At 42.5% G+C, this 24,233-nt stretch overlaps 1 protein-coding gene across 4 annotated transcripts in view; it reads right to left on the bottom strand.

Annotated features, from left to right (window-relative positions):
• Positions 1–23,545, bottom strand: part of SPATA20 (spermatogenesis associated 20) — a 72,639-nt gene extending 49,094 nt beyond the window's left edge. For 2 of the 4 annotated variants that reach the window (XM_061555877.1, XM_061555885.1), the window contains exons 1-3: positions 22,743–23,491; positions 19,184–19,324; positions 17,689–17,753 (exon numbers count right to left, since the gene is read on the bottom strand). In XM_061555877.1, the coding sequence (XP_061411861.1) occupies positions 17,689–17,753; positions 19,184–19,324; positions 22,743–22,915 (379 nt within the window). In that variant the 5' untranslated portion in view covers positions 22,916–23,491. The other 2 variants (XM_061555894.1, XM_061555903.1) reach the window with 2 other exon arrangements.
• Positions 23,546–24,233: the final 688 nt, after the last annotated feature.

Raw genomic sequence — 24,233 nt, 5'->3', positions numbered from 1 at the left:
GACTAAATTGGTGGTACGTCTAAGGCTATTACAGCAATGTGATGACAGTTTAACACGCAGTAGCAGGCTTTCACGACCAATATTATCCATAAGAGGTTTTTTTGGGTTAGATCGCGTGAATATAAATGTGTCGTTAAACCCGCCACCACCCGACACAGCCAATAAGTAAGATTTGTCACGTAAACAGAAAATGCCAATTTGTAAATCCACGTTTACATTTTTATACGTTGTGGATTTACTCTCCAACACACCGGTGTGTTGTACTAGTAACGAATTCGCATATTCTGTTTACGTGACAAATCTTACACATATGCCGTGTTGGGTGGTGACGGGTTTAATGACACATTTATATATTTACGCGATCTAACCCAAAAAACCTGCATTATAGATAATGTGATGGCGTCAGTTATATAAACTTTTTCAGCCATAATCAATCCACTGCTGGATGAAAGCCTCCCCCCCCACGCTGCCCACACCTCTCATGACCCTGTGACGCAATAATCCACCAAGCTCTCTGCTTCTATAAAGATAAGATAACATACGATCCCATTTAGCAGTAAAACACTGAAGCATAACTTACTTGTGCGGAAACAGTTTAAAACGATTTCTAATATGCAGAAATTACTGATGCCATCTACCTACAAGACACTTTTAACGAACGTTAAACGTTGAACCAAAAATGAACGACCCTCGGCAATGACTGACAATGCCGGATGAAGGTCCCCCCCCCCAAGCCGTCGGCAACCTGCTTAGTTCCACGACGCAACAATCCATCCGCATTCGCCCCTTCACCAAAAAAAATCATCATCCAAAAAATTTCCGCGACCAATTTCAACATCCAAAACTCAGCACACTCATCTAGAACAGTGCCCTTTAAGGTGAACATCGTCGTGATCGGCGATGTTTCAAATAAAGATTTGCGATTCCGATTGAGGCAATGTCACTTCTACGAAGAAGAGCCATTGCCCCGAAACATCGCCTCTTGTGAGAATGTCCATCTTGAGGGCAGCGCCGTCGTTGTCAGAATGCGTCGAGTTTTTGTTGCCCGTGCTTGTGCACCCCTGCGAACGCAGTGACACTTTTTTTTGGGCTATCCGATGCAGCTCGACACCTTTTTTTTGTGTCACACTACAAATACCGCGCTTACTCAGGCCACGATCCTTTACTGCTTGTCCCAGACTTGAAGTGTTACCAAATGTAAATTAGCTCGAAGCCACGACCTAGTTTTTCTGAAGGTGCACTTGAGGCCTTGCGTGGCTGCAGGCTCCCGCTGTGGCTGCCCACGTGAATACAATCAGCCGCCGGCCGCCCTCGAACCGAGCGGAAAGTACGCCGGACTGTTTCAATAAAAAAAGAAACGCTGCATTAATTTTACAACATTGCTTTTAATTGTGCCAGCTGATGACAACAACTGTGGTCAATGCACTCCATTTTTTGAGACATCTTCAAAAGTAATGTCCTACTTAATTTCCGGCGTCTTCTCCGAGGAATTACCAAAGTGAACATCTCAACTCTTATGGAATACGATTTATGTGTTATATCGTGCCCTCCATGCAAGGTTGACTATGTATGGTGCGAAAGAGGTTCAACATGCAGAACATATGAATTATGCTTTACAAAAAAAAAGCCACTGGGAAAGCAATCCAACTCAAAAAGAATCTAGGTCAAACACATTTTATTTTATTTAAAAGACTCGATGGTGCCAGCATTGCTGTTGACCTATGAGAATTCCAGAGGGAGGGAGCAAAACAACTAATGACCTCTGCTCCCTCCTGATATTAGGATGATGTACTTATGCAATTTGTACTTACATACTTTATATATTTCCATTTAGCGACTTGCTTAGCTCTCTTATAGTATTGTTTGTTGTTGTAACTTTCTGAAAAAAAATTGGTTCATAGCTCTTTAGATTCTTCCAGTAAAAACAAAAATTCTGAACCCAATGGACACTTGTCATCGCCTAAATCCCAACTCTGAAAATTGTCCGAGGCTACGTTGTAAATCAAAAGCAACTGCATTGATGTAACAATCGTTCTACATGTCTCCTTTGATGTACCAATGGTTATACATATTTTATTTGATGTAACAATGGTTAAACACATCTCCTTTGATGTAACAATGCTTATACATATCTCCATTTCCTCTTTGGTTCGTTCGGTAAAGTCACGACGTTTCAGGCGCAACACAAGCGTCCATCACCAGGCTGATTAAAACAGTCTACCTCAGCAGCAGACCATGCTTTCCCACCTGATGATGGACGCTTGTGTTGCGCCCGAAACGTCGTTATTGATTTTATTTTATACCGACGTGACTTTACCGAAAGAACCAAAGAGTATGGATTCCTGCAGTCACGAAAGCTTCAAATCATATCTCCTTTCCTAGAGATCCCACACATCACTGGCTCTTCAGCTGGATAAATAATGGGGGTAAATTTGATTCACCTTAAGCGCACACTGTTGATGTACATCTTTAATCCGCATTGGGAAAGAACGTATTCTAATTTCTTTAAACTCTGACTGTTGATGCACATCTAAAAGTCAAAGTAGTTTATTGCTCAATTGAGCATTGAGAAGGTGGTCATTTTCCATTGACAGCCACGAGCCAGTGATTCAAATTCCATATTCCCATGCAGGGGCGAGTCATTCCATAAACCACTGTTGACTTCTCCACAAAGTGGTCTTCACTTTATAGACCCCAAACTAATGATGATGATGATGGACCGAGTTAACCCTCAACCGGGATTTGAACTCACAACCTATCTTGAGTGAGCCACTCGCGCTACTGCCAGTCATGTGGAATTGTTGAATTGCAATTCACAAAGGGGCCGTCCATAAATGACGTCACACGATTTTGGACGATTTTTGACCCCCCCCCCCCTTCGTCACACGGAGTCACAAAAAGTCAGACCCCCCCTCAATTATGACGTCACAAAGCTCTGCCCCCCCCCCCCCCCCCAAATAAAACATGCTTCAAATCGATTTCAACTATTGTCATTGTAGTGCCCATTTAATGTGGCGCTGCACTCTAATATTGTAGGAGAAACATTTATTCAAAAGTCTATTTTATTAAGTAGAACGTGTAGTCTATGTTTATTTAAAGTTGCGCATTTTGATGTGACGTCACATTTCTCGAACCCCCCCCCCCCTCGTCACACATCGTCTGACCCCCCCCCCCCCCCAGGTGCGTGACGTCATTTATGTACGGCCCCAAAGTGCAGTTCACGGATGTCAATGTGTGATGTTGGGCCTCTGAATCATTACTTCCTTGCTACCTGCCACTTCATTCTTGGCCATGAGGCCCTCCAATTGACCGATGTAATTCAAAACATTTTGGCTCAAGTGTATATCCAGCACTGGATAACGAGTGGAAATGTTTTCCCATCCACGCCCCGTGGAAAAAGGCAGAGCCGACAACAAATAACTCATGCATTCGGCTCAAACGGAGCATGGTGTGGCTATACATTGTAAAATAACAGCAAAAAATATATAGATTTCCTTTATCTCTCATTCATTGATCCGTTGTGCTGAAAAATAAACTTGAGAACGTGAAACGCAAGCAGTCTTGTCACATAAGGAGCGTGGCTTCTCCCTTGATATTGATATGGTCTCTTTTTAGATCCTGGCTTCTAGGCCTTCAATGGACAAACACTTAATTGTGAAAAGTCTGGATAATTTGAGGTTTTGTTGATGGTGTTGTTGCGAGTCAGTAACTTCCCACTGCTGGGCAAAACCCTCCCTCATTTTCGTTCTATTCTTTCCTCCGTCGCTAATGCTCAGTCGGAACCTCTGAACTCTCGGATTTCAATGGTTGATTTAATCAGTTTTCAGTTTCAGTTTTTCAGTTTAATTTATTAGGTATTGCCCTGTGAGCCATGCGGCTCTTGACTCGGGTGCAACCGCAACAAAACAAAAACATGAACAAGAAACATTTTAAAGTGACTACACGCAACAGAAAAATCCTGGAAAAAACAGCAAAGTCTTCCAGAAAAAGCACCGTATATCAATGCTGTGTGCAAAAATCCCAGTGGGATGCAAGTCAAACAATAACAACCATAAGACAATTTAGATTAAAGTTATCAGTCTAACTCTGTACTACAACAAACAAATACGGCTAAACCAAAACGTTTTCGAAATCACCAAAATAAAGCTATAAAAATAATGTAACAGTGATTATAGGAACTGTGATTCAAATTTAACAATAAACGATATATATAACATGTACGACCAAACTTTGCAGCCATAGCTGGCAGCATGAGTATCAGTAGGAGTATCAACATTTTTCAATGCACCTTGAAAGATCAGCACACTATAATCAAAACTCAAGATCATACTTTGCAGCGGTCATCCGGAGCGATACATTTGATTTCAGGGATGTACAACTCCTCTAGAGCATGATAATTGTTTTTTTACCCTTTTATCTGGCAACAAAACTGACACTTTTTTTTTACAAGGAGTCATGTTTGCATAGACCACAATACCTGCAGTCAAAATGCAAACAAAAAACATAACTCTGATAATGTATGCACTGTCCTTGAAGTTGATTGGTCCACACCCGAGACAGCTTTCCTTAGAGCCTAGTCTCACATGGTGTTGGACCAGATGACGCCAAAAGGCGCACTCCTCTAGAGCAGTTTATCACCACCGAAGTAATTTATCACCACTTAAGTAACCCACCATTGGCTTTCAAACACGTGAATAAATAATTCACACAACACAAACGTCTGTGAAAAAAGCTCGCATTTCTGCAAGTTGTTTTAAAAATGATGGTTTTCTGGCCTGCACTATTATTCTGTTATGATGATGGATTTTCTTGTTAACAGATTTGAAAATTAGTTATTGATGCCCCTAAACATTTGGTTTCAATGTAGTTTCCCTCAATAACTACTCTACTTTTCCCCTTCAAATCAGACTTTCAAAGTGATCTTGAGGATAACATTAATGCTTGCATCTGTTTATCATAAAAACGTTTCTTAATGGAACAATATTGCACTTGCAGAGAGGTGATTAGACGTCTCAAAGATTTATAGAGTTAATAAGAAAATACTGTGAATAATTACAGAATGCTTTTCCCATCAGGTATGTAAGACAGAGCCAGGTTCTTATGTGTAACAATTTTGATTGTCTCAGCTTAGTTACAAAAACTGAAAAGTTGTAGTTTTACATTTTTAACGAAGCGCTATTTATTCACATCGCTGTTGCATGCGGATACTGAATGGAATATACTGCCCCCGTGAATTAAGATGCCGTAGATACAATTTGGATAAACTTCTGCAAAAATGTAACAAAGGGTTTTCTTCGCATTATGCACACAAGAAAGTTATTCTAATTTTGACTTAAAACGTTCGTGACTGCAAGAATTAATATTCTTTGGTTATTTCGGTGAAGTCACGTAGATAGAAAAATAATAATAAATAATAAAGTGAATTTAACCGCTACTCTTCCCCGCTCTGCGTCCCCCATCCGGGGCTCCGTCCTCCTTCTCTTCACCTTCCTTGCCCCCCCCCCCCATCCTGCGCCCGTCCTCCTTGGCTCCTCCCCCCTCCTCTTACCCTATGTAACAATGTCTCATCACAAATAACTCTCGTTACAGTTATTTTGCTGTGCCTTTTTACACCTGATGAAGGAGGCTTGTGTTGCCTCCAAAACGTCGTGATTTAATTTAGTTGTTTTTATTTATTTCATTTTATTGATTGTTTTACCTACGTGACTTTACCGAAAAAAACAAAGAGTATGAATCCTTGCAATCACGAAAGCTTCAAATCTAGAATGAATTAAAAAAACACTAATGTAGACTGTAGAGCCTGGTTCTTAATCGGAGTGAGTGTATTGGCAATCTATAATGTGGACTGTAGCCATGGTTATTAAGCTGGGTGAGTGTACTGGTAGTCTATAATGTAAACTGTAGCCTGGTTATTAAGCTGGGTGAGTGTACTGGCAGTCTATAATGTAGACTGTATCCTGCTTTTAAGCTGGTGAGCGTATTGGCAGTCTATAATACAGACTGTAGTTTAAGGTTAAGAACCAGGCTACAGTCTGCATTATAGACTGCCAGTACGCTCACTCAGTTTCATCACCATTGCTACAGTCTACATTATATACTGCCATTATATACTGCCAATACGCTCATCAGCTTAAAACCAGGCTACAGTCTACATTATAGACTGCCAGTACACTCACCCAGATTAATAACCAGGCTACAGTCTACATTATAGACTGCCAGTACACTCACCCAGCTTAATAACCAGGCTACAGTCTATATAAGTTATTCTAAGTTTTGTCCTATGCGGATAAATACTGATTCAGCAATGTTCGCTGTGAATACCAAAGTAATCAATCTTCTTTTGGACTTTTCTCTTAATAGTTTTCTCTAATCACCAAAATGTGTTTAAAATTCTATGGGGCACAGCTTAGCTGTTTGTCAGCAACATATTCAAAGGTGGCGAGAGAAACTCAGCTTTTGCATTCTTTCCAACAATTCATCATCATCAAGTCACGACACATGCACTGCTGGATAAAGGTCTCCACTAAACCAGCACCATCTCTCACGATCCTGTGATGTAGCAATTACATCCCGATTCCGTCACCAGCTTCTACAAACTGCGCAACGCATTTCGCCACTCAGAGGCTCACACCGTGGATTGACCACGAGTATATTTTTATCCAATATTTTCGTCTTGCAAAATAAATTTTTTTTAAAAAAAATGTTTTTACTCTGGTAGTGGTTAACTCTGTGTCTTCTTGCCAAATAAACTGAGCGTGTGGTGGACGGTGCAGGCAAATGTAAGTGTGTTGACAAGACCAGATTGAACACAATTTGAAGTATGGTTTTATCCTTAATAGAAGCCAGGATTTTAATGCAGGGATTTCTGCAATGTGGAGCCAAGTGCGTTGGGCATGGCGGTGCATAACCTTAGAGCCAGTGCTTTCTTTATGTGTGGCTGGTGGACAGTGCAAACATCATCATGTCCGGAAGAAATCCACGCACACGGCTATAAAAAGGGCAGCACAGCAAGTAGGTTCCGAACATATGTGCGTGTGAAAAAAATGTTGGCGCCTCAAGATGCACTCCATGGAAGGCGCCTTCAAATAATAAATCATGATTTATGCACTCACCTTGCACGTGTGATTATTGTGTTTCTCTCCAGACCCTCTGGGTTTCTCCAACGTGCAAAACAAGGTGCAGCTCTTTGTTGAAAAAATAACGTTTTAAAATTAATTGGTCTTTTACAAGTAATTGTCTATTTACCATGTTCTATGGGATTATAAGATGCTCCAGGCAGTATGATCCACCCCGAAATGTGTGCCCAGCGTCAATACAGTTATCTCATCTCTCTCTCTCACGCACGCACCTATCCGATTATAAGATGCACCCTCAAATTTTGCCTTGAAATACAGTGGAGAAAAAAATTGCGTCTTAAAATCCGAAGAAAATGGTGTTGCCCATAAGATGTTTTTTGTTTTGTTTAGGTCGCGTAAAAATAAATGTGTTGTGAAATCTGCCATCACCTGACACAGCCAATTAGCAAGGTTTGTCACGTTAACAAAATATGCCAATTCGTTACAAGTTCAGCACACCGGTGTGTTGGAGAGTAAACCCAAAACATACTCTCCAACACACCGGTGTGCTGAACGAGTAACGAATTGGCATCTTTTGTTGACGTGACAGACCTTACTAATTGGCTGTGTCAGGTGATGGCAGATTTCACAACACATTTATATTTACGCGATCTAAACCAAAAAAAAAATATTATGGAAAATATTGGTCGCGAAAGCCTACGTCCTAATATGGTATTGCTTTGGTGTAAGAATTCGAATGCATCAATTATAATACGACACTTTAAATAACCCTCCCTGTGACCGTGAATGAACGGCGGAATGTTCAAATTCACAACACGAGATAGGAAAAGTGAGATACACTATCGCGTACATCACAATGGCAATCAATGGGGCATCAGGAATGCGCACCGAGGCTTCGCGTGTGGAGTGTCCGTTCCGCATCGCGGTCTTCCGCCTATGGCGCCAACAAAAGGAGCACTCCTCTCTGCTCCCTCTGAAAACGGAGCATATGCGGCTTACCTCCGAGGCAAAGTGCATCGTTTCTGTGGTCTGGTCCAATAATTGGATGTCTTGCTCCGAACTAATGGTGGGCAAGGGAGTTGATTGACTGCGAGCATGACGTTTGCCTTCTTTCGTTAGGACCTTCCGTGCTCCCAATCGGCGGTGCTGTTGATGGGCCGCCCCAGACACTTATCAACTCCTGACTAGAGATTCATGTATTCGTTAATGTGACCGGAAAGCCTGGTGGGTTTGTACACTTGCCACGGCTGCCATTCACAATTATTAAATGCGAATTGGTTAATCACTCCATATTATTTCCAGTCCATGCACCGATCCGACTTCAACATGTTCCCACTGTTAAAGCATCACTTTTGGTGAAATACATGTCATATTGACAATTTAATATTCGTTGTGAACAAGTGGCTTGCGAAGCAAGACAGAACGTTCCCCGATATGGCGATTAAGTCCTTGGTTTAATGACATCGCACGCCAGGGCGAAATGTTAAAAATACAGGTTTAATCAAGGTCAGGATTTGCTTTCAATGTCAGACCATAGACTCTCCAACCCCCTCCCTATTTCTCTGCCCCTCAATAGAGTAATACACAAAAACCTGAAAAATGGTGCAATGCAATTGTTATTTAAAACAATGATGTTGCTTGAAACAATAACATAAGACACTGTTCGTTGCGAGCAATTTGGCTCTGCAATCAACCTACAACTTTGTTCAAAATATTTCTTAATTTCTTGCAGAAGCAACAAGCAATCTCATTGACTGGATGGGGTCATGCGGATGCTATGGCAACCAAATGTGACAGCATGGAGATGTTGAATCAGAGAATCTGATTCATCCATCTTTTTGAAGGGAAATAACTTACACCTTATATTGTTTTATTTGCACTTGAATAGCTTCACACTGCACATGTCATGCTTCCACAGGCTTTATGTACACTGAGGCTTTGTGTACACTTGCAGTAGAGATGCTGTGTCGCATATAGGGGAGTGCAACAACAAAAACGTTGCAAAAATAAATGCGCACTATTTAACTTCAGCTTAACAGCTGGTATATATCCACTCTTAGAGCACATTACGCATTGGCAAACATACCATTTGCTGAAAATGGCTGCGAAAAAAGCTTTAAAATAATAATAAAACGTACGCAACTGCACGTTGACATACTTCGTCCGATGTATCACAGTACAGCATTATCACCTGCGCAGCATGTGCTGTCACTTAAGGCTTTTAGTGTTGCTTGAGTCCAGGCAAGATAGACCACATTATTATAATGAACGGGGTTGAAATGGAGTTCTGGGAGAAAAATGTGTTCGAATTTGTTTCGTCACACAGTTTTTCTTAGGAAAACCGATGATGCTCCAGGATTTATTCCTGTTTTTTTCATCCTATTTCAGTGGTGTATGAAAGAATGTATCCACAGTGTAAAGCGATCCATACAGTATATGAGTTTAATGCATAATGAAAAGTCGAAGTTGGCACGTGTGAAATATGGCCTGTTGTCATTTACGGTTCATCGCCTGAGCAGCATCTTTATCCACAGGGGGATCCATTGACCCACAAGAAGAACAAGTCAACCTCAAATTGGCCATACATTTCAAGCAACTTAAAGAAGTGGGCAATCACCAGTATAATGATAAAGCGGCTTTTTTTAATTGGCGTGAAATTTGTCAACCAATTATGACTGTAATTCAGACAGATATAAAGTTTCAACATTTCCTGATGAGCTCATAAAATACCAGGGTGTTTGAACGTATTTGGACGAAATTTTATTTTCATTCGTGCTGAGATGGTGATGATGAATTCAGTTTCATGTACATGTCAAACACTGACGAGGTCCACGAGTAAGTCACTTCCTACAACTACACATAATTACTGTGCGTACAGAATTCCATCCCATATTTATTATTGAGATGATTTTGAAACTGTCAACTGTGTGGTTGCTTAATTTTATGGAACTTCCCAGTTGGTGAAATATGAAGAAACTGATGCGGTGCCTTCGTAATAAGTTGCATATGGTTACTCTACCTTAATAAAAAAAAATGTGAAAATTTATCATAAAAAAAATAAGACTAAAATGATTGCATAAGTAGATTGCACTCATAAGTAAACCGAGTATTGCAATAAAAATACATTTTGGGAGGGGTATAGAAGTTCTCGAATAAACTTAATCTTGCACGACTGGAGCTGCATGTGGAAGCAAATTGTTGGCAAGACTCAGCGTGTGTGTCTAGTGGCAAACATTTAAAAAAATAGCACAGAGCCACGGTCATGTCCCAATTACTCCGCAATTTTTACTAAAATCGCACTTATTTAAGTTCGATAATTAGTATGTGTGTATGTTGAACTCCTTTTGCACTGTACGTAGTTAACCGTGCTCATTGCTATAATCTCGTACTTGACGAGATATGATCCTCAGGGGCATTGCCATGCAAATGCCTCATTTTCTATTTGACTGGAATGAAGCCACACATCTTATATTTCTGCCCGCACCATGGCCAAAAATCTGCTTTCCTGGAGGTGAGTTTCAAGCCAAAAAGTGGCTGTGTTATTGTACGTTCGTGAGTAATGGACTGCCAGCATTGCCCGCACACGTAACCTTGTTAGAGAGCGGTGCCTTTTGAAGGGAGGGTTTCTCAAGGCTGGAAAGGGCATTTTGGCTTGTGTCCCACCCCCTGCTTTAGGGGACAGACAGCTTAACACTACACAGACACACTTAGCATTCAGGCTTAAAAGAAAGTGTGGGAAGAAGGAACAGGGTTGGGATTTAAATAGCAGCCATAGACAAGTTCAAATGCGAGATATAAAACGAATGGTCCTTTGCATTGAGAGTCCAGAGTAGACAAATACCAGTGCCTCAAGACCTCTTGCCAGGAACATAGGAGGCTTAAGGCCCCATCTGTTGGGGATTACTTATAGGGAAACATTTTTGTGTGAACGGGAATTCAAAAACGACAAGTGTTTACACGACGTGTTGATGGTTCCAACAAACTTATGCATGCAATAATAAACTATCCTTAACTCATAATACCGGGTAGAACCATATAAAGTAATCTGAATAATGCACCTCGCTTACTGCCAAGTACATTTCCATTCAATCGAGTCGCAATCTTAACGTTGAAAAAAAATGAACATACCATCCAGGCAGATACAGATTCAACGGTTGTCTATTGCCCCGACATAATAGCGGCACTAACGGACTTGAGATGTTTTGAACTAAACCGCCCATGTCACTCTAAATCCTTCGCACTTAGTTTTTTTACGGTTTTTATTTTAACAAAAATAATATAAAGTTCCTTCTTATCTGATCACTTGATTGGACACATTCCAAGAATCCAATGCTCACTTGTAAGTCCAAAATTTGAAACAAAATTCAGATAAAATGTCATTCTGAACGGAAGCAATTGTGCAACCCAATAAAGTATAACATTGGGTCAAATATCTCCTTAACACAAAGCCTCAGCTTCAAGAAATCATAACTGTCTTACATTGATTTACCAGCTCCTCTGTTGTGATATAACCTTCACCTTAATTAAATAAAGTCACTGGCACCTACGCTGTTGTTTTAGAAAAATAAAATCATTTATCATTTCCATTTGTTTAATTAATTATATTTGTATCTTTTCTCTCTAAACATTTACATAATGTTTATATTGTGCAACTGTAATCTGTCTATGCTGTATATTTCCATGGCATATATGCCCGGTTGTTGTCTGAAAAGTTATATAATCCATAATTTTGAAACTTTTGCTATTGCACCTAAAACTAAACTATTTGTTTATTTTACCAGGTAAGGCCCACTGATCTATATAGATTTTTTTCAGAACCGCTCTGGCTACAAATTAAAGCCCAATGAAGTGGCTTATCATGTGGAAATTTATTTCAAACAAATAATCGAAATGCATGTTTCTAAATTTAGGGATATAAACCGGAGGACCTGGAAAAAAATCCACACAACCACAGGGAGAACATGCAAACTCCAAATATACAGCAGGCATCATGGTCGGGATCAAACCCACGACCTCCTGTATATCAGGCAAGGTGTTTAACATCCCGCCACTGGGATTCTCCCAAGTTTTCTTTCACAAAAGACACATGTGGCCTCAAAAGCCACATGTGGCCTCAAGAGCCACATGTGTCTTTTGACTTAAAGACAACGATGTCAAAAAGACAAATTGTCTAAGCATTCAAACGGGTGTTGGGGAAATGTTCATCTCTGTTAGTAGCCCCTGAGAAATGTCACATTTCTCGCTTACGTCACTGCTGGCAAAAGGGCCTCCACAAAAGTGAGCTCTGGAGAGCCCTTCTAGAGTGTGTTTGTCCTATTCGTTCATGTCGGTCAGACGTCTCGGAGGCGGTGGGGGTACACACACTGGAAATTGACGAACCGTCATGTACCCACTTATACTGCTGGGTGGACAGAGGACGGATATTTAGAAAAGTCCATAATATCGTTTTTTTTGGTTAGATCGCGTAAATATATGTGTCATTAAACTCGCCACCACCTGACACAGCCAATTAGTAAGGTTTGTCACGTAAACAGAACATGCCAATTCGTTACTAGTACAGCACACCGGTGTGTTGGAGAGCAAATCCACAACATTTACAATCTGAGTATGACGTTTTGTCAGTAATTACAACTAGCTTCACCACTGGCGAAACGTCTTACTGAGATTGTAAATGTTGTGGATTTGCTCTCCAACACACCGGTGTACTGTACTAGTAACTAAATGGCATGTTCTGTTTACGTGACAAACATTACTAATTGGCTGTGTCGGGTGGTGGTGGGTTTAACGACGCATTAATATTTACACATCCGACCCAAATAAACCTATATTATGGATGATAGTGGTTGCGAAAGCCTATGTATTTAAACATTTTAAAAACTATTTTTGTTCAGATTTCAAGTCGGTAAATCGAACCATCAACCTCGGGCTTGCCAGTCCAGTGATTCCACCACAGTAGCCAGCAGTATCTTCATAGGACAACCAATGTAAAGAATACATCGACTTCTCACTTCCACTAATTGAAACCAACTTAAATTTGTACTTAAAAAAATATTTCCCCGGGGTTGACTTAGCCTTATGATGAGTAGCCAGTGAGGTCTTCTTTCTGTCATCATCATCAGCTGACACTTTTAGCACTGCTACATGAAAGCCTCCGCTTAACAAAGACTTTGCCTCTGTTCCAACAAATGCTGTCACTCTTTGACACCTACATGCATTCTGGTATGACAGCCGACTCTCCCCTCTGTTGGGATCTTTGATTGTTTTCCCTCTCATGGATACGATTTTGTTAAATGTTTAATTCATCAGTTGTCTTTCCAGGAAATGTAACTTGCCCAAATGTATACACATCTGAAAAACAACAACGCTGTACATATTCTTTGGGTCTTTCGGAAAAGTCACAAATAACAAAATATTGTTTTACGAAAAACTACGACATTTCGATCGCAACACAAGCAATCGTTAACAGGAGAAAAAAAGAGGGGGAAAGCTGCTGAGGCAGTCTGTTTTGAAGGTTTGAAATGGGTGTAGCCCAAGGGTCATAAATGAAGTGGGCGGGGCTAGTGATGTTAAAGTGAGAAATTTGCATGTAAATGTAAGATCGGAGAGCTACCTCCACGACGATGGCGCGGAGGTGGCCATTGTATTGTGAAAGATTAGCATGTCAATGTAAGATCGCAGAGCCGCCGCCACCTCGAGGCCACGCCGGGGTATTCACGGCAGTGACGAACTGGCGGCCGACGCACCGCTCTCCTCCGCGGTGTGCAAAATGGTGGCAGTGACACGCGTGGTTGGCGGGGACTGTGAAATGGCGGCCGTCTCCACCCCGCCCGGAATGGCGGCCGTGTTTCCCAAGGGGGGACCCTCCGAGGCACCGTCGCCGGTCCTCTGCACGTCCACCCCCGGACGGTCCGCCACCGGACTACCTCCAGCGGCGATCGGCGTGACGAGAGCGACGAGGTGGAGGAGCGCTGTTGTCAAAGCGCCCAGCTGCGTCTCCACCCTTCGCCATGGATCATCAGGGCGAAGCTGATGTATGCTAGTATTTAATTTATTATTTTATCTTTATACGTGACTTTACCGAAAGAACCAAAGAGTAATTCCTGCAGTCACGAAAGCTCCAAATTAAGTCTGATGTGAAGACTCCGCCACGCCGTCCGCCGCAGGTGCGACATCGGCACCTGTCGTGGGCTCCATAAACGGGACCACGGAACCCGGGGTCGCCAGGAGCTGAGTCGCCGCCTCGTCATCGTCGGAGGACACTGCAGGTGGATTCTTCTTTTTCTGGTGCTAGGACATCGCGTCTTCAGTAGAGCACCGCCAGAAAAAGTCCACTATCTGACACCACTGTAATGAGTGGCTCCGACACAGTAAGTAACTTCAAGTTATTTATTAAATCTTCGGTACAGCCGCTCTCTCTCTCTCCACGGATGTCGACCCGCTCTCGTGGCTGTGCTGCCCCACGCCACGTGGCGCTCACCCCGCTCGCTACCGCACCGCCTGGCTGGCGGCGCGCTATGGAGCAGATGAGCGGGTGGAGGTCGAGCCGCCACGTGGCAGGTGGAGATGGCGGGATAGCAGCGACGGGGAGCTCCTCTTCGATCTTCAAACACCGACCTCTAACGTTGCTGTACCCCCTGCTTATATTCCCTTCTCCGAGGCTAAGCCCCGCCTCTGGCCACGCCCCTCCTGAAACCTTCGAGAATGTTCTAAAGGCTTCCCTGCTAGATCCGCCCATTCACCTTTCCCCAGATAGATAATACGTGGACTGAATCAATATGTAAATGTAACCCCCACAATAATGCACGAGATGGCGCTCTCTTATTACACTAATCTCTCAAAATCCAATGGCCACCTCCGCGCCTTCGTTGTGGAGGTTGCTCTTCAATTTTACATGCAAATTTCTCACTTTAACATCCCTAGCCCCGCCCACTTCGTTTATGACCCCTGGGCTACACCCATTTCAAACCTTTAAAACAGCCTAATTCAGCAGCTTTCCCGCTTTTTTTTCTCCTGATAATGATTGCTTGTATTGCGACCGAAACGTCGTAGTTTTTTGTACGTGACTTTACCGAAAGACGCAAAAAATTAACTCCTGCAGTCACGAAAGCTTTAAGTCAAGATTTCATGCCGTAGATCTTACACTTTTATTATTATTTTATTTCATGTGTTTGTCCTCTTCTCAAGAGTGACGTTAAATTACTCCACAATAACTTTTTTAACTTTCAGTTTTTGTCTTAGATTGCGCAGAAATTCTAAGATTAATGCGTAACATATTTTTACAGATGCTGTCAAAAATCAAATTGAAAAATCCAAGTCTGTGCAAACTTTAGGGTTGCTTTTATGATTGCGCTATCATTTTATACAATAACATAAGTTGAACTGACAGGTAAAGACAGATTCCTCACTGTGTGTCAAAGGTTATTTTAGTTATTCCTAGCTGATAATATCAACGTGGGATGTACAGTTGACAAAAATACACAGTGCATACACACAGGATTTGGATAAATAGTAGCATTCACATCATGCACACGTTCTTTTCCAGAAATTGAAATTTTTGTTCGCACCAATGAACAACTTTACCAGAAAGGCATTATCCTTTGTGTGCAATGCTATTAACTGTGAGACACATATACATCTTATTTAAATTACAGGTTATACAATGTTGAAAGCTAACATCACTCGTGCATCTAATCTGACAGTTACCATAAACACTCAAGTACATATTTGCAGATACATTTTAAGTTGTATAAATGGGTAATATGTTATACATGCCTTTGACGACCAGAATGCCTACTCTTTGGTTCTTTCGGTAAAGTCATGTGGGTATAAAAAGAAAAGAAAAAAATATTAATATATCACGACGTTTGCGATCTAAATGTTTGCGATCAAAACGTCGTGATATATTATTTTTTGTCTTATTTTCTTTTTCTACCTACGTGACTTTACCGAAAGAACCAAAGAGTATGGATTCCTGCAGTCACGAAAGCTTCAAATCAAGATTGACTAGAATGCCATTGAATAATATCCTGGTTTCATCACGCACAACAAGTAACATTTCAGAGCTAATTATAAGTGCCTGGCTTGAACAATGTGACTCATATCCATATTGCAAATTGATAAGTCACACATTTTTCCACTCAAGGGATTTTTTTGGAATGTCATCTTTTCTAGAGCTCATATACTGGGTGACCAACACGGTATATATTAGCAATAAACTTTGTAGCCGAGGAGTTTTTTAGGTCCCAAACAAGTTGAGCAAGAGATGACCAAACTTTCATTTACATAAAACCTTCCAGACAGACCCAACAAGGCATTACATCTTTTACAAAGTGTTTGAATTGAATATGAGCTGCTGTGGGTAATTTTCTAATTTGGCAACAAAAATAATTGGGCCAACTCATTTAATGGGCTCTCTGGGGCTCCATCTAATTACAGGCCATTCCACCAGCAGTGGCATGAGCAAGCAGTTGCAGGACTGCACCTTTACCTGCTTTTCTTTTCATACAAAATTATCTACCATTTAGTTTAACATGTGGGCTTTCACGAACAATATTATTCATAATAAAGGTTTTGGGGTTAGATCGCGTAAGTATTCACCACTCGACACAGCCAATAAGTAAAGGATTTGTCACGTAAACAAAACACGCCAATTAGTTACTACTTCAGCCCAATGGTGTTTCAGAGAGTAAATCCACAATATTTACAATTTGAGTAGTACGACGTTTCGCTGGTAATTACATCCAGCATCATCGGGCGATTTGCCAAAGTGGCAAAGCCCGAAAGGAACTCGACTTTGGCAAATCGCTCGATGATGCTGGATGTAATTACCAGCGAAACGTCATACTCCAACACACCGGTGGGCTAAAGTAGTAACTAATTGGTGCGTTTTGTTTATATGACAAATCTCTTCCTGATTCGCTGTGTCTGGTGGTGGAGTGCTATGAGAAATTTATACTTACGAAATCCAACCCAAAAACCTTTATGATGAATATCTACCATTTAGATGTTTAGTTTCCATGGAATGCCAACGTTTCAGTTTTTAACATCACAGAACCAACTTCAGCATGGCTCCACAGAATGTATCAGACAGTTAACACAATTGAATGATGGCATCCTTATAAATTGACTTCGTGACAAGCACGTTGCCCACACAACCATCAAGTCACATAAAGCCATTCTATCGCTGACTGTGAGACGCAGCTAAAAAAACATTACCAGTCTAAATCCATCAAGTTATAGATAAAATATCTGGATAGACCATCTCTCCCATCACTATTAAACTGAGCTATGCAATAAAGTATGTGGTAAGGCAAGGCTGAGCTGCCAATTATTGTACCCGATGGCCATTCACACAGATCTTGTAAAATAAATTGGTGCAATACTTCATTTAAAGATATTACGCATGAGTCCTTTATTATATTTCCTCATCACTGAAATGGAAAGACCCGTGAAAAAACAATAATTTCGAGGTACTGGGTCATTCCCATAATGCCCTGAGGCTCATTCCCAAACTGTGACGTGTGAGTGCAAAAAGGCCCTCTTTTGTGCCAAGGGCAGCAGTTTCAGAAATAAAACACACAGCCAAACGTGACGGGGGTTAACCGCTGCTTACCCGAAAGGAATATGGGCTTGTCTTCTGTGCGTGCCTTTTCAAAGGCTTCCTCTCCCCAGGGATACCTGATGGACAGCGAACACAATGAATGCTTCATTGTTTATTAATATAAGTAACTAAAGGCACTTAACAACACACATGAAAGCACGAATACAAGTGTGATGATTAGGCATTTAAGAATCTTTCCTCAAAAGCGAACACCTCTGTCAAAATGATTTATTGGCATATTTATTATTTAAAAGCATCCATTTCTGACAACGTTTTAGTCTGGTGGGACATACATTTCAGATAGATGGATGCTGATTGAACATTTAGCCATCCATGAATGTGTTAAATTGTGTGTTTTACGAAGATACCGATTTGTGTATTCGTGTCTTACGGAGAGATCGAGGGCCAGACGATAACATGCACGTGGTGCGCTGTGTACGTGTTAATTATGAGTCTTCCGCTGCGAGGCCACTGCCAAATGTTGACTCACCAATCTCTTGGTATAATCTAGCAGCATGAACGATGACATCAATGGCAATTATAAGGTCCAACACGTACAAACTGTATAGAGAGATCTTTCTGTAAATCGATCTATGTCCATCTATCAACAAATCCAAGCATGCTTAGTTGGCCTGTGATGACACGCAGATCTGAGACAGACAATGATAGACAAAATTAAACAAAAAATGAAAAGTGCACAAAGACGCGTGTAGAGGTGTGCGCTTTGAATTACATGCAGAGACAGAAAACGCATGCATCAGAAAACATATGCATATTAAATAATTCTAATACATTTTTACATTGTGCATTTCATTGAATAAGTTTTAAAAAGTGCTGTACAAAGCAATACAATTAGGGTAAACAGATTGCGCCAAATCATTGGTCTAGTGCTCCAAAAGCAATGGTTAAAGAAAAGTAAGTGGGCTTTAAGTCGGCTTGGGCAGGAAACGTCACGAGAAGGGATGATGGTCGATGGTCGAGAACTACGATGGAGTGGAAGTCAAAATTGAAAACCATCAAAACAAAGTCGACTGTGAAGTTGGAGTGATTAAATCAACTCGTGGGTACGAGCTCCAAGGATTTCTGCATCATGAGATTGTGAGGAATGAAAATGGCTTGGGGAGGCTTTCAGCCAGCAGTGGATCAATCATATCTAATGATACGTTTTATTATTACCTTTTTTTTGCCCAGGAAGCATTTCAAGAACTACAGCTCATTTTCCCCCCCCACCCCCCTTTCCGCTTCTTCTCTAAAATCACCACGTTCCTGAGCATTATCCCTACGTGAGCAGGGCAGTGAGCCCAATCGCCCTTCCCTCCCCCTACCCATGGGCACCTGGCCTCGGTCTATCGTCTGCCGAATAATTGCACCCCTTTTTCCCCGATCGCTAGTGCTTTGTAAAGGGCTCTTCATCAATAATAGAAAAAAAACCTGCAGTGCGGTGCAGTACTAATCTTCTTGAAGCCGTGTAAAATAAGAAATAGATCGGTGCTGACGATGACCTCACCAGTCGACGGGGTTGTGCGCGTGCTGCTGCAAGTACGGAGACTTCTCCAGCGCCAGCCGATTGCTGTGCCGCGGGGGGGAGCCTGCGGAGGTGTGCGCGCCGCCCGTCGCCATGCCCCTCAGAAGGCTCGGGCGCTGATTCCTGTGGGCCACACGGCATCGCCAGCTCATTGGGCAAAGGTATTGAGACAGAATAAAAAAGAGCGCATGTGACAAAGTGTGCTGCTGGGCACTGCAGTCTACCGAAGCAGAAAATGCCAGCCGCAAACGTGCTTGGAAAATGCAATACTCATCACGTTGGCAATTCAATTGCTATTGCAGAGTTCTTATTTCAAAGGTTCCCAGATGATTTTCCATGAGAATGTCTTGCTGCCATCCATCCAGTAAATGCTTGCTATTGTAGTGAGCGACTTCCAAGACACTTCGTGTAGAGGGCTTCTTATATATTCTCACACTTTAAGCACAATCCTGGGAGATACATCTATGTAACGTTCTACATAGCTACACATAGCTGACCCTTCTACACAACCCCATCGTCAGCGTCCAACTACACAGCTGTCTGACTAGTGCAGCGACGATGAGAGCCTTGCAGAAGATCGGCCAAGTGGCCAGACGATGAAGAGAGATGACGGCGAGCAGCGACACAGCCAGGACCCAGGATCCGCAACAGCACCGAACCTCTGGTTTGGTCCCTCTGAAATACACCCCGGCGCGGCCAAGCCCTGCCTCTGGTCACGCCCCCTTCCAGAACCTTCGAGCAGGTTCCCGGAGATTCCCAACTGACTCCGCCTTTCACCTTTACCCTAGATACGCCCCCCTCATAATTAGACATTATGTAACATGCCCATAACCGCAATTACCCCTTCAGGCTGACAGGTGGCACCCTGTCATTACACTATCAAAAGAACCCGATGTACTACTCTTTTAGTGATATAAAATCATGCTTTATTAAAGATGCAAGTGACATTGGAAGATTACTTTTCTTATCAGATCAAATGAACCAAGTCACACTAAAAAGTTGCCCTTTCGCTTTCCCTTCACTCATTCTATTTGAAGAAAAAAACGCGTGACAGCAAGAGAAAATAGCATCACAGAAGGGCATGTACCCAACAACATAAACTCTAAACACAGTTAAGACTGAAACACACGCAACAATGAATTACAATCTTGTGATCACCATTCACAGCAATGCAAAATATTCATGTACTGTATTATATTTGACTGTACTTCGATTGCATTTCGGTTTGTTTGGCCTTCGTTTTAACTTTACTAAAGGCTCACCCTCTCGTAGTAGCTGAAGCTTGTCGAGACCTCAATGGCACTTGAATAGAGCTAGCGCTGGAATTTGCCTGCAAATCACTTTTTATTTCCCAACCATCGAGTACAAATATATTTTTTAACACACTGCACACCCTACACATGTTTATAGTCTAGGCTCTCAATGGGTGATTACACTAATACATACTTATTAGTCCTAATCGTTAGCGTGATAACTGCCATGCAGTGTTTTCCTTGCCTAATTAAGTTGGCAAACATTCTTTACAAATGCTAAAAAAGAGGATGCTTTCCAAAATATATCATTGCAGTATTATAGGGATATACAGGATGTGTTAGTTATTTGACCATTCCTGACCGTGTTGGTCAGTATGTGGATATTGTGAAGGAGGGAACCCAGGACTTGTTCATATATCACTCAACACTGTTAACCGTGGCTAGGAATCAAACTCCCATCACATGGTTAACAGTGCAGTGCGCTTAACAGTTGTGCCACGAGTCCAACCCCAAGCACAATGGTGGAGATTTAAATATCCATTAAAACATAGCCACTTGTAGACTAACAATTATAACTACTATGTTATTAAATATAACTGCACCTTTTATATGAGTGCCCTGTGTACGGGGCCCTTGACTATACAAGCAGGTTAACTCCACAAGGAATCAGCAATTATGCTAAGTGACAATTGTGTTTTTTTACTTAATTGGGTCACCCCTACACTCTCATTTATATTCAATGATGCACTTACGGCTAATTAGTATGGCATATGTACTATTACTGTTCTGCGTCAGCATTTTATTGTACCTCGAACAAATATCCATGAAGAACGAGCAACAAGGAAAACACAAATCAGAAAAAATATCCAAAATTTTAAGTAAGACAAGAATGGGGGGGGGGGGGGGGACGGGCACATTATTGTAATTTATGACAACTTTTGGGGATGGAATGTAAGGCAATGCACCTGAAGGAACAAATATGGTATAACATGAGATTATGACATATTCTTATTTATCTACGCGTTGCTGACACACATAAAAACAGACGCGCTTATTATACGCACACATACACTCCCATACCAAGGAAAAGATCCACATTTAGTCGTCAAAGTCTGTTTGGGAAAAGTGCCATCACTTAACAGTTATTAAGGTCACAACAGCAGCATACAAGGTGGTGGCGTAAACAGCACAATGCCCTTCCAACCACCTTTGTCTCCCGAGTACTGGAATTTACGCCCTGCACCAGATACTCATTTAAGTTAACCTCGAGCTATGGGTGGACAACCTGCGGCCTGTTTTAAAGTGCTCAATACAACCACATTTGCAAATGTGATCTGTAACTTTGATCCTCACCCATGTATCGAAAGTTAAATTTTAATGCGGAAAAAAAATACGCGAGGTGCGTCCTGCATTTGGGATGTTTGGTCAATTTCACTTGAATAAATGTTTGATGAAAAGTGGATAACACACTTTTTTTTTAACGATTCTCAAGGGTTGTGTGTTAATAATGCCAGAAACTCAACAAGTCATATACAAAGGTATCTCTAGGATGTGTTAATGGTTTAGTGTTATTGCCAGAGGCCCAGTCAGATTAGGGCACATTTATGATTCTTTGAGTTGTTATTGCCCGATGCTTACACAGCCACATTAGTCCGGTTGGCAACGTACGGTGCTAAAGAAGTTCAACAACGTGCAATTAACACATCCTGGGGACTTTAGCTCTCTGAGCGTCTGACAACACCATCGGCCATGATCAATCCACTGCTAGATTAAAACATCGCTTAACGCCGATATAACGATCCACTCCCCCACCCCCTAGCGCCTTGCACTCGATCTGATTGAGTCGCTCAATCTCCTGGGTGATTGTCTTCTCGGTGGTAATGGCAGAATGTTCATATTGCCAGCTTAAGAACTGCCTTTGTTGTTGTTCAATGCGTCGTCCTTAGCTCCCGCACCTCCCGTTCGCGCGGTTGGCTACGTACGGTGCGAAAGAAGCTCCACATACACACGTGAGGCAACCTCGATGATTATCGAGACGTTTCAAGTAACGTTCTCCTTGGCTTAACATTGCCAGTGGACTCTAGTAGAATCCTAGAGATGCTTTTGGGCAGGGCTCTCCGAGCTTGACATCATCGCGGAATACCTAAAAACAACAACTCCCCGGGGGGAGGAGAAACCTTCATCCAGCAGTGGAAACTGACCCGCGGCTAACGACAATGACTTTCGGGCATCCCGACGTGAAGTGTCGACCACATTAAAGGTGCAAAAAGCGAGAGGCCGTGACCCACCGCTGTGTTCTCGCCTCCTTACTGCCCCCGGGCGCGGGCCGGGAGGCACCGGCGAGCGTTGCCGCCTCGGCCGGGGAAGGCGCCACCCGACCCGGCAGCGCCACTATCCGAGCACCGGTACGGAGCGTAGAGCCCGCGGCCGCGCTCGCGAGCCTTCTGAGCCACGACAACATCGCTGGTGACCTTCTCCAATGTAGCAACAATTTAAAGTGTATTGATTGACGGTGTTAACGACGATCAGACGACTCCCACCCGCGTGTGTTCGCTATAAATATGAGACAATCGTGATAGAGTACAAGCGCGGCCTTGCAGCAAACCGCGCGTCCGGCGAGTACTACGACATTGGTGAAACGCGTACACTGCAGTGCACTAACGGCGTTGACAATTGTTTAGCCTTGCTACGATAATGTTTTTAAGTCCTGCCTATATTTTAGACAAGACTTGACTGACTTCAATCGAGATACGGCTATGACGGTGCAGCGCTGCCGCTGCTGCTGCTGCTGACTGTGCGAATACGTCCACTGCACTGCACCATTTACACGCCTCGAAGTGTATTTAACTTTGCAATAAAACAATGTTGCGTTACGCGTTTACAGCAACGACAAAATATGCGTTTCGCAGGAGCACTCCCTCCCAGCGAGCCTCGCGAACGAATGCAGTTTGCGTCGAGGTGTGTTTTTTGTAACTTAAAAGTGCACGTTTTGGCAGTATAAATTAGACGTGCCGTGGTGTGTGTCCATTCGTGCAATACGAACCTGGCCCGCTGCGTTACCGTAACGACCAGCGCGGTGCGCACGCGGCGCGGTTCAGTACGGTACTTATATATATAGCTTGCGTGGTGGGGGGGGGACAGCTGATTTCACATCGTGTTTACAATGTGTCATCATCAGCAGCAGCAGCCGTGGTCCATCCACTGCTGGATGAAGGGCTCCCCAAGTGACTGTCACCTTTCACGGTCTCAATAATGATCAGCAGCCATGGTTGGATGATTTTCTCCCAAAGTGACTGTCACCTTTCATGGTCTCAATGATCATCAGCAGCCGTGGCCCATCCACTGCTGGATGATTTTTTCCCAAAGTGACTGTCATCTTTCACGGTCTCAATAATCATCAGCAGCCGTGGCCCATCCACTGCTGGATGATTTTTTCCCAAAGTGACTGTCATCTTTCACGGTCTCAATAATCATCAGCAGCCGTGGCCCATCCACTGCTGGATGATTTTTTCCCAAAGTGACTGTCATCTTTCACGGTCTCAATAATCATCAGCAGCCGTGGTCCATCCACTGCTGGATGATTTTTTTCCCAAAGTGACTGTCACCTTTCATGGTCTCAATAATCAGCAGCAGCCGTGGTCCATCCACTGCTGGATGAAGGTCTCCCCAAGTGACTGTCACCTTTCACGGTCTCAATAATCATCAGCAGCCGTGGTCCATCCACTGCTGGATGATTTTTTCCCAAAGTGATTGTCATCTTTCACGGTCTCAATAATGAT

The sequence above is a fragment of the Lethenteron reissneri genome, chromosome 3 (assembly GCF_015708825.2).
Source record: "Lethenteron reissneri isolate LAM-NWPU_2019-01 chromosome 3, ASM1570882v1, whole genome shotgun sequence".
Lineage (NCBI taxonomy): Eukaryota > Metazoa > Chordata > Hyperoartia > Petromyzontiformes > Petromyzontidae > Lethenteron > Lethenteron reissneri.
The sequence above is the reverse complement of the archived record's forward strand: the minus strand, read 5'-3'. Positions and strand labels throughout refer to the sequence as shown.